An 11,530-nucleotide genomic window follows, 5' to 3' on the forward strand; every position below is an offset into this window, starting at 1 on the left:
CATAAGAGAAAGGGAAATCCTCTACCACTTCCTATTTTGTGTTTCCAATATTATAATTAGTTCATTACAAATGTATCAAAATTAAACACTCAAGTTAATTTGATACAAGTAAAGTAATACACATAAACTAACCACAAAACTCTGCCATGTAAGGTAATACACATAAACTAACCACAAAACTGTGGAAATTCCACTGTTACTATTGGTAGGTCGATCTATTGATGAAGAATGTCCAACACTAGCTCAAGCATCGCGAATCTCTTCAAACTGATGAAAACCCTAAGAACATGTATTCAAAAATCTAACCTTGATCCGTGATGATATGCAAAAGGATAGTGTCCGATCTTCAAAGAATAGTCATCAATGATAATCAACATCAGGATGGAGAAGGGCAAGAATCGTTCTCCAATCTTAATCTCAACATAATTTCTTCAATTTGTTGTTTTTCTTTCACCACACCCTTCTTATCAAGTTCCTTCATCAGCATTTTGTATGTTGCATCTCTAGGTACAAACCCTTTCGCAACCATTTCCTCAAAGTATGCAACCGCATGTTCAAATTTACCTCTTTTGCACAATTCTTGAACCAAAAGAGTATAAGTTCCTAAATCGAGGCTAACATCGTGTTCAAGCATATGCATCTCGATAGAAGAAATCGTCTTTATTCTTTCGTTTTTGCAGCACATCTTTAGTATTGGTGCATAAATTTCAATATCTGGCTTACACGATATATCTTCCATTTCTCGTAGCAATTTTAGAGCATTCTCCTCTTGCGAGAGCTCGCAAAGAGCAGTTATCATGGTCTTATACGTCAAGGCATCACGAGCAACCCCCTGTTTTGGCATATCGTCGAACACTTCACGTGCATCCTTAAGTCTACCAGCTTTACTTAGAATGTAAATTAACGAGTTGTAGAACGAAGAGTCGGGAACACAACCAGTTTGATTCTTCATCTTCTCATAAATATCCAATGCCTTATTTATCTCCTTTGCTTTCCCAAAAGCATGCATAAGAATTGTGTAAGTCACAATACTAGGAGAACAAGAACAACCCTTTTGTTGCATTTCCTCCAATATCATTTCAGCATTTCGAAAATCTTTCTCACGGCAGTATGATTCAATGAAACAAGTGTAGGAAATCGAATCGGGATGAAAACCATCTCTTTCCATCTCGTTCATAACCAGTTTAGCTTCCTCCATCTTCCTAGCTTTGCACCAGCCGTGAATCAAAACATTGTAAGTATGAGAATTTAACAGAATGCTGTTTTTGAACTCGAGGAATGCTTCTTGAGCATGCTCAACACTATTTTCCTTCACTAATGCATCCATCAAAAGGTTCAATGCTTCAACATTCTTGATCAAACCAAATCGGTCCATTTCCCTAAAAGCGATTATTGCATCGTTGTATCTACGTGCCTTAGCAAGTCTTCTCATCACCTTAGCTAAAGTCTCTAATGTAACATACTCTCCCCCTAATTGGTTCATTTCTTCCAATAATTCCCACATAAGATCAAATTTCTTTGCCTTCCCTAATAAATCAATCACAAGACAATACAAGCTAGGCGAATGTGTGAAATCATTGAGAGACTTAACCCATTTGAAGAACCCGAAAGCTCGAATCCAGTCATTGTTGAATCTCTTCAAGATTTGCTCACATAAACCATCTGATATAGAAACGGTAAAACCACTCAGAGCTTGCACTACTTCATCTGTGGTTGAAAATTGATGTTTCAGAATTGTACTTAGCTTTTCGATATCGTTGTTGGTGATTTGTTGTCCGAATAGCTTACCAGACGTGTCAGGATCAAACCCGTAGCCATGTTTTGGAAGAACGAACTCATCGTCGGGCCTCTCCACAAGTTTAATCCAATTTGGTAGTTCAGGTGATTCAGGCTCAGTGATGGTGGTGGTACTAGAAGAAAAGGCAAACAAACTGCATACTCTATGAGACGAAGAAATTGAGTTCCCTTTACAATATATCAGGCAATGTTTGGAGAAGGACTTGGGAAGCTTAAATTTTGGGAGCATTTGCATTTTTTAAGCTGCGGAATGAGAAATTGGGGATAAATGAATGAAAAAGTTGATCATATGCTCAGATTGACTAACGAAGAGTTGGAAATTTACTTGATCACATGTTCTTTAGTTGATTTCTGAAAAATATCGAAGAGTTCAAATTTCCTTGATCAAGACTGCTCTTTCGATGATTTCTGAAAGAGGAAGAAGAAGAGAATATCGTAGGTACGTACCTTAGAAATGGGCGATGCCGACGGGAAAGGACGAACAGTGGAAAGAATTGGGTAGCCGACCGCTGACAAGGAGGCGGAGATTTTGCAGAGGTTAAATGTGGTTTCGGCTGAAGAAGAAGAAGTGAGCTGTTTGGATTTAATGTGAAAATATTCGGGAGAGAGTATTTAGGGTTTTAATGTTTGTTTTTTTGATTTTTTATATTTATTTTAAAAAAATTACTTATATATTAAGATGAGTGATAGAGAGAGTGAATTTGGTAAGAGAATTTGGTAAGGGAATGATTTGGCATCTTATTTATTGGTTGGAAAATGTAAAAGTGGGAGGAAAGAGAGAAAATAGAGAAATTATTTAATTTTTTCAGCGAATAAGATTATGACAAGTCATTCCCTCACCTAATCATTTCTCATATATTAAATGACATAGCATCTTAAATATATATAAAAAAAACTATGTTATTTTTGGAGGAAATTTGACGATATTTTTGGGGGAAATTTGACGAAATAATCAGGTTATTTCAAAAAAATAACATAAGGGAGTAAGTTTGCAACAATAACATTTTACCTCTAGCAAAAGTCACTTCTACCCTCAAATAAAAATATGAGACATTATTTCTCGTTTTCCCTCCTTCTCCTCATTTCATTTTCCCTTTCTTTTCTTTCTCCCCCGACGATCCAAGCGAACCAACAAAACGAAGGAAGCCGATCGATCAACTCCTCGAGGCAACATCGGAATGCCTTCATCATTTCAGGTGAGGTTTCCCCGTTTTTCTATCGTTTTCCTCTTGCATGCATGCTGGAATGGAAGAATGGTTTAGGATTTTAGCGTTTAGAGTTTAGGTTTAGGGATTTGAGGGTGGCTGAATGGTTTTACGGTGAAATATGCATTATTCGCCCGCGATGATGCATTTTCGTCTGCGATGATGCAATTGTCGCTTGCGATGATGCATTTGTCGCCTGTGATAATGCATTTTCGTCTGCTATGATCAATTATTCGCCTCTGAAGATTCAATTATCGCCTGCGAATATGCATTATTCGTCTGCGATGATGCAATTATCGTCTGCGATTGAATTTTTATTTTCGCAGACGACAACTGCATCATCACAGACGAATAATGCATTCTCGTAGGTGACAATTGCATCATCGTAGGCGACAATTGCATCATCGCTAGCGACAATTGCATCTTCGCATGCGAATAATGTCTTATTTGCTTCTTAAAAAAGTGGTATTTGCTTTCATTAATCTGACATAATGTTTCTTTACAGATGACACCAACCAAAAACAAAACCAAAACCAAATATGTTATTGAGAACTTTTCTGGTCATATTTCATGGAAATCCGCCTGCATCTGCTTGTCAAAGATGAAGGAGAAGTTTAATAACCTTGGTCTTATGGATAGGGCTTTGTAGACTTAATTCCAAAATATATTGAAAGCCCGACTGTAATTTTCTCAGGAACAATAATCCATCAAATGATGATGAGGAAAAGTAGCTTCAATTCGAAGAGGATAAGTTTCCTGGTCAATGGTCAGGAGCTCTCTTGGGGGCATGAAGGAATATGCCTTGGTGACAGGCCTCAACTTTAAAAGATTTATTGTGGTCGAAAACTGGCACGTTGAAGAATGTCCACCCTAGTCCGCAAATATTTTGGGGGCAAAACGATTGTTTAAGTGAATGAGGTTCAAACAAGATTCCTCTGATGCTCTAATAAGGAGGATGCATGAAAGATGGGGCTCATAAACCTAATTTATTAGTATCTTTTTGGATCTCATATAGGAGGAGGGTAAATTTGAAAATCTTCAGCATGGTGAAGGATATGGAGATGTTCCTTCAATTTCCATGGGAAAAGGTGTCCTTCAGTTTAACCCTAAAGGGTATTGACAAAGACACGAAACATCTTCGGGAGCTATATCTGGCCAAGAGGGAAACTTGCAAAGTGAACTGTGATGTCGCTTATACTATTAGTGGGTTCGCAATAGCCTTCCAAATTTGAACCTATGAGGTTATCAAGACATTTGTCCCCAAATTTGCAGATATGACCGAGGAACAACCTATATGCCCAAAGATAATTGCTCTATACAGCCTCTAAGAGCAACATCAACACTGTCCAGGAGGTATCCACTTCCCTCCTGAAGTGAATGTGTTTAACAAGATTGATGAGTCTGAGGAGGAGAAGAAGAACTATTGTGGGGAATATTTTAAAGATATGAGAGGTTACATTTATGATGAATTATTTGAACTAGATGATAGGAAGAGAAATAATGAAGATGACAATATTCCCAAAGATGAAATGACTCACAAACCGGCGCCCAAGAGCAGAAAACTATTTAAAATCACACTAGCCAAGAGGACTGAGAGGTCATTTAGTGATGAATCTCGCCAAGACACCTCTCGGTCTACTACTCATGAATCTAGCCATGTCCTTTCTACGACGACTCCTCAAACTAACCAAGACAATTTTCCAACTAGCCAAGACAATCGAATGACTCAAGTCCAACATTATGTCAAGTTTGATGAGTTGACAAAGGATCTAAAGGAGCTGACAAAGGATGTAAATGAGCTTAAAACTGAAATGAAGTTCATCAAAGATGATCAACGTGTTATGTTCAACCAAATAATCAAATTATTGGGGGAAATAAAACAATAGAAGAATGTTGATTCAGATTTAGTGGAGAAGGAGTTGGAGTTGAAAAGGCTTGATGAGTTGAAGAAGAAGCAAGATGATGAGTTGGAGATGAATAGGCTTTTGGAGTTGAAGAAGAAAGAAGATGATGAGTTGAAGAATAATAGGCTTTTGGAGTTGAAGAAGAAAGAAGATGATGAATTGAATGAGTTGAAGAAGAAATAAGATGATAATGAGTTGAATGAGTTAGAGAAGAAAAAAGATGATGATGATGATGTGTTGAATGAGATGGAGAAGAAAGATGTTGTTGATGGGCTGAATGGGTTGGAGAAGGAATGAAATGCTGATGTTACTAATGGGTTGAATGGATTGGAGAAGGAAGTAAATGCTGATGTTGTTGATGGGTTGAATGAGTTGGAGAAGTAAATGCTGATGTTGTTGATGGGTTGAATGAGTTGAATAAGGAAGTAAATGATGATGTTGATGATGGGTTGAATGAGTTGGATAAGGAAGTAAATGTTGATGGGTTGGAGAACAAAGAAGATGAAGATGAGTTGAAGCGGAATAAGTTGTTTGAGTTGAAGTGGTTGGAGATATTTGAGCAAGAGGAGTTAGAAAAGAAGCATGTTGAGTTGAAGATGGATGAGTTGAAGATGGACGACAAGGAAGATTTGACCACGAAGAAGAAGGAGTTCGCCACGAAGAAGAAGGAGTTGGGAACGAAGAGGAATGTGGAGTTGGCCAAGAAAAGGAAGGAGGAGTTGGCCAAGAAGAGGAAGGTGGAGTTGGAGAAGAAGAAGGATGGTGATCAGGAGTTGGAGAAAAAGATGGATGATGATGTGTTAGAAATGACTCCAACAAAATTTTTGGGAAAACAATTTCGGAGAAAGAGACAGAAGTCCACAAAATTGGGGAACTACACAGACCTTAGTGGAAATTTTTTTAAACTCAATGATCCGGTAACGGTCAATCCTATTTTGGATTCTGACATTGAACAAATGGATGAGTTGAACAATTGGATGAAGTTGGAGGAGGTGAAGGATGAAGACATGAAAGATCTGGTTACTAGCTTAGCTGGTCAAGATTTGTTTGACAGATTGTTGAAGCCTCAGAATTGGATACATGATAAGGTAAGTTTTGTTCAATAATATAGTATTTTCGCATGCAAAAATGCATCTTCGCTTACGACAGATCCATCTTCGCCTGCGAAAATTGCATCTTCACCTACAAAAATGCATCTTCGCCTACGAAAATTGCAATTTTGTTTTGTCAGTATAATGTTCTTAATTCATTTTTTCGATTTGCGCAGGAGATAGATGCATCATGTTTCCTTCTTAGAAAAAGGGTTGCCTAATTCCTCAAAACTTATTATCCGATGAATTTCACAATATGTGACTGTCATATCGCTCTAAAATTTGAGTCTCATTATGCAAAGTCGCCAAAGATCTAGAAAATTACAAGTTCGACATTACATTAATGGAATATTTCATGGGTGATGTTGACAAATTCCTGACTTGTTGGAGTAGCGTAGATATCATATATATCCCTATGAACCTGAAGCTAAAACACTGAGTCCCGTGTCAGGTGCATCTACAAGATTTGTGCATCAATGTATATGACTACGAACAAAGATTTTTCAAAAATGATCATTATGACAAGTTCATGAAACCATTATGTGAAATAATTCCATATTTGTTTCAACATGGAAGGACCCATGTTGACAAGCGCAGGTATCCTAAGTTCAAATTGGAAAGTCTGTTATATGTTGTAATACCACACCCAACAGTCACAAAGTGCACCAAGAGTGGGGACTGTGGTGTTTTTACAATCATGTATATGGAGTACCTTAGTGCCAAATTGGATGTATAAGATGTGATCACAGAAAACATGAATTTTTGGAGACAAAAATGGGCAATAAAGTTATTCCACCATATAATAGACCCGTATAAAATGGACAGTGAGGTTAGCAATGTGTATGCCGACGGGAAAAGACGAACCGTGGAAAGAATCGGGTAGCGGGCCGCCGACAGGAGGCTGAGATTTTGTAGAGATTAAATATGGTTTCAGCTGAAGAAGAAGTGAGCTGTTTGGATTTAATGTGAAAATATTCGGGAGAGAGTATTTAGGGTTTTAATGTTTGTTTGTTTGATTTCTTATATTTATTTTAAAAAAAATTGCTTAAATGACATAGCATCTTAAATATATATAAAAAAAACTATGTTATTTTGTGGGTTTTAAAATGATTTTTTTTAAAATAATCCTATACTTATATGGGGATTTCAAATCCGGTCTGATTTACTTAAAAAAAAAAAAATACCCCCAAATAGTAAACATGTGATTATGATAGATAAATTTAAAAAACTTAATTTTTTCAAACAAAAAGTTAGTGATACTAACTTAAAAAATGTAATAATTAATAAATAAGAAAATTATTTGTTATTCACACGGATACAAATAAAAAACAAAATAAATTTAATAAAAAAATTATAATAATATATATTTAATGTTTAAAATTTTTAATAAATAACGAATAATATATTAAACTAAAAAATAAAACACTCTCGTTCCATATTTTATTCATTTTGGTAAAATAACTTATATTTCCACATATTTCTTCTCAATCAACCTCTTATCTAGTGACTTTATATTTTCATTTTGATTAATCAAATATTTTATTCATATTTTTAACATTTAGGATCGTGACCTCACACTTTGGTCAATCAAATATTTGATTCATATTTTTTAACCATTTTCAATTGTTACCGGTCTATTATCCCTCGGCAAACCACATCCCACACTTGATTAAATGGTTGTACTTATTTTATTATGTTGCAAATTCGAAACATATATATAACATTTTTATTTTTATTTTTAACCATTTTAAGTTTATGGCGGGTCAACCCGCATTCCGCCAAAATATCTAATTAGTCTCACAATATGTATCTAAATTAACCACAACTCTCGACCCGACAATTCAGACACATTGAAATTAAGCATCATTATATATACATATATAATTATATATATATATATATTAGTTAAAAATTTGAATTTATATTATTAAGAATGTCAAACGTTTATCAAATTTGATATTAAATTAAAAAAATATAAAATTTTATTAGCCTAGTTGGTTAAAATGTTGTACTTGTTTTTGTTAGGTTATAAGTTCGAAATATACATATAACATTTTTTTATTTTATTTTTAACCGTTTTAAGTTTATGGACGGGTCAACCCAAAATCTGACATAATTGAACTTAAATTGTTAAGAATGTCCCGCGTTCATCAAATTTGGTGTTGAATTTAAAATATAAAAGTCTTATGAATCTAGTTGGTTAAATGATTGTACTTATTTTGTTAGGTTGTAAGTTCGAAACATATGTATAGCATTTTTTATTTTATTTTTAACCGTTTTAATTAAATTTATGGACGGGTCAACCCACAGTCCGACCCAAGTATTTATTTACTCTCACATATATATCCAAATTAAGCATAGCTCTCGACCCGGTAATCTAGACATGAAGTTAAGCATGATTTTATATATAGAGAGAGATTTTGATCATGTAACTCGAATGAATACATTAATAAATTGAAATGATTATAACATTAAAAAATAACATAAAAAATATATACAAACTCCTTAACCCTAACCATGTTAACTAAGTTCGAAATTCTCATTAATGTAAATTTTAGTGAGTTTTTTTTATGTAGTTTACGATAATGAGTGATTGTGATTCTTTCATTTGATTAGGGCCGACACTTTTGGACCCGACACGAAAATACGATTCAGACCGAACACGAAAAAAATAAAGTTAGAATCATGTATTTTTTTTCGGGTCAAAATTAGGTCAACCTGTTTAGCCTGATTTATAAAATGTCAAAATTGAGTCGACCTGAAATGACCCAAAGTAGACCCGATAATACGTTTACAAGTTTTTTTTAGTTTTGTGTTATTATTTCTTATTTACTCACTCATTTTCTTTTGTAATTTTTTTATAAACGAATTTATGATCTAGTTTTATTTTCGTTTTGTATTGATGTCATTTTAATTTAAAATAAAGATGTGAATTAATTACATCAGGTTTGGTTCGAGTTCAGTTAGATAAATTGGGTCAAACGGGCTAGGTTCAGGTTAAACCAGATTCGGGTCAATCACAAATAAACATGTCAGGTTCAAGTTAGAGATTTTGACCCAAAACACTAAACATGTCAGGTTCAGGTTAGTATCGTTCAACTCGTTAACCTGTTAACCTGAAACTAACCCAAATTGTCACCCTTACGTTTGATAATAACTTGTCTAGATATACGAGGACTAATTTAGAACTGAAAAAATATAACTTATTTTTGTATTACTTACATAAATAAAGGTTTAACATTAATCTCAACTTTTCGGGTTAAATAAAATGTTTATAATCATAAACAAACTTATTTAAATTGCTTAATTATGATCTTTAGGATTTTGGTTTTTTAGATAGCTTGTTGATTATTTTTTGAAAGAGTTTTTTTTTGTTAATAGAAAAATCTTATTCATATTTGTTAAATGTATTTCTAATTGTAACTTACTATATAAGGAGAGCTTGACTAACTTATTTAGTTTTAGCCATTTTTTTTTCAGATCACCACCTCCATTGGCCGTTGAACCTCAAATCACATATATTCCGAAAAATTCAAGTCTTTATAGATATTGATTTTATCTTTACAAATAATTATTTGTATGAAAAATGTCAGAGATTTTTTAGGTTAATTCTTTCATGATCATGGTTTGTGGGATTGCATGTTCCCAAATTTTATTTGTTGACAGGGAGGGCAAAATAATAATAAAAAAATAAAAAATTAAATGAATGTTTTTCCCCTCCATGGAGAGCATGTGGAGGGGGAACTGAGAAAATTTGAGAGCAAAGATCAATTTTTTTTAAAACACTTTCTAGTTTGCATATACCACGCCATATAAATCTGAGCTAGGCTGGGTTTATTATTCTCTTATGAATAATTTATGATAAAACATGTATAATTTGAGTTGTATTTTTTTTTATGAATTTTCATCATTTTTACTACTATATTTGCGAAAAAAAATATTGACATTTATTTTATGTTGTAAAAAAAAAAGAAAAATATTTATGCTAATTATCATTCTAGACAAAAATAATAATATTTGCAAAAATAATGGGTCCCAAGAATTTCCTCTATATGTAGGTTATATAAATAGTTGCTAAAAAAAATATTGTAGAAGAAGATTTGAACAAGAATAGACAGTCAATTCATTGAACAAGTCAAGAATTTATGTAAAGTGATAGGCTGCTCCTTTTTATTTACAATTTGAATATAACACATGTTGTTGGTATGAATTTAAGTTCTTTTAAATATAAATGTGACAATATATACAAGTGGAAGTGATCCTTATCAAAGAAAATCAAATTTCAGTTTTAGATAAGTCATAAAGAATATAAATATATTATTATTTTTTGTTGTAAACTGGAATTTAATTCATATAAAATAGTACATGCATCTCTTCATCGGGATCTTTATTAACAAGGATATGATAATTAAAAACCGTCCGATAGTTAATCAGATCCTTTTACATAGGTGATTAGGGTGGATAGGAAAAACCCATATTGACTGAATATTTGGACGGGATAGTAAGACACGAAACTGTCCAGAATATATCATATTACAAAATCAAAAAAAATATATATATATATATATATATATATATTATATTATATTATATTATATTATATTATATTATTATATAAATATATATATTTGTATTATAATTTTTAAAAGTAAATAAAGTAAAACTCTGCACTACCTAACAAATCATTTTACATACTTACTCATCTCCTCTTCTAGTTTAGCGTTAAAATAGATGAATATTTCTAGAAATCTTATTTTATTCGAATTCGTAAAAGTGCTACTTCTTTAAATTGGTTGAGTGTTTAAAAATACTTATATATATATATATATATATATATATATATATATATATATATATATATATATATATATATATTTGAAAAAATATTGGATCCCAATAATTCCCATATGTAGGTATAATATATAAAGTTGATAAAAAAAATATTGAAGTAAGTGATTTAAACAATAATAGACAGTCAATTCATTGAACAAGTCACAACCAAGAACAAAAGAAAAAGAAGGAATTTATGTAAAGTAATAGGCTGCTCCTTTTTATTTATAATTTGAATATAACACATGTTATTTGTATGAGTTTAAGTTGTTTTAAATATAAATTTGAAAGTGAATTGAAGTTGTTTTTAAATATAAAAGTGACAATATATGCAAGTGGAAGTGATTCTTATCAAAGAAAATCAAATCTCATTTTTTTAAAAGTTCATAAGGTATATATATATAATATATATATATATATATATATATATATTATTTTGTTGTGATCCGAATTTAATTACTATAAAATACATGCATTCATCTCATTTAAATTTAAATAAATTTATTTTTCAACCCAAATATATGTAAGATGGGTACTAATCATAATCACGTTTTTATTTTCACCGAAAACGTTTTATAAAACTCTTTTAACCCCAAATTTGGAGTATACTACTTTCACATATGGTTAAACAAGCAAATCAATATTTCAAGTAACTGAGTTAATCAGAACCCAATGTGATAAATATTTTTCCTTCTAATCAGAA

At 32.4% G+C, this 11,530-nt stretch overlaps 2 protein-coding genes across 2 annotated transcripts; one reads left to right on the forward strand and one right to left on the reverse strand.

The window, feature by feature from the left end:
- Positions 1-287: 287 nt before the first annotated feature.
- On the reverse strand, positions 288-2,313 carry LOC124929351 (pentatricopeptide repeat-containing protein At3g22670, mitochondrial-like). The gene has a single exon (XM_047469695.1). It carries the CDS (start codon positions 2,030-2,032, stop codon positions 377-379), a length of 1,656 nt encoding a protein of 551 aa, XP_047325651.1. The 5' UTR covers positions 2,033-2,313; the 3' UTR covers positions 288-376.
- A 2,870-nt stretch (positions 2,314-5,183) lies between these two features.
- On the forward strand, positions 5,184-6,218 carry LOC124930479 (ribosomal RNA-processing protein 14-like). Its single transcript, XM_047470818.1, has 3 exons — positions 5,184-5,187; positions 5,288-5,994; positions 6,174-6,218. The coding sequence occupies exons 1-3, from the start codon at positions 5,184-5,186 to the stop codon at positions 6,216-6,218; spliced, it is 756 nt and encodes a 251-aa protein (XP_047326774.1).
- The last annotated feature ends 5,312 nt before the right edge of the window (positions 6,219-11,530 follow it).

The sequence above is a fragment of the Impatiens glandulifera genome, chromosome 3, assembly GCF_907164915.1.
Source record: "Impatiens glandulifera chromosome 3, dImpGla2.1, whole genome shotgun sequence".
NCBI lineage: Eukaryota > Viridiplantae > Streptophyta > Magnoliopsida > Ericales > Balsaminaceae > Impatiens > Impatiens glandulifera.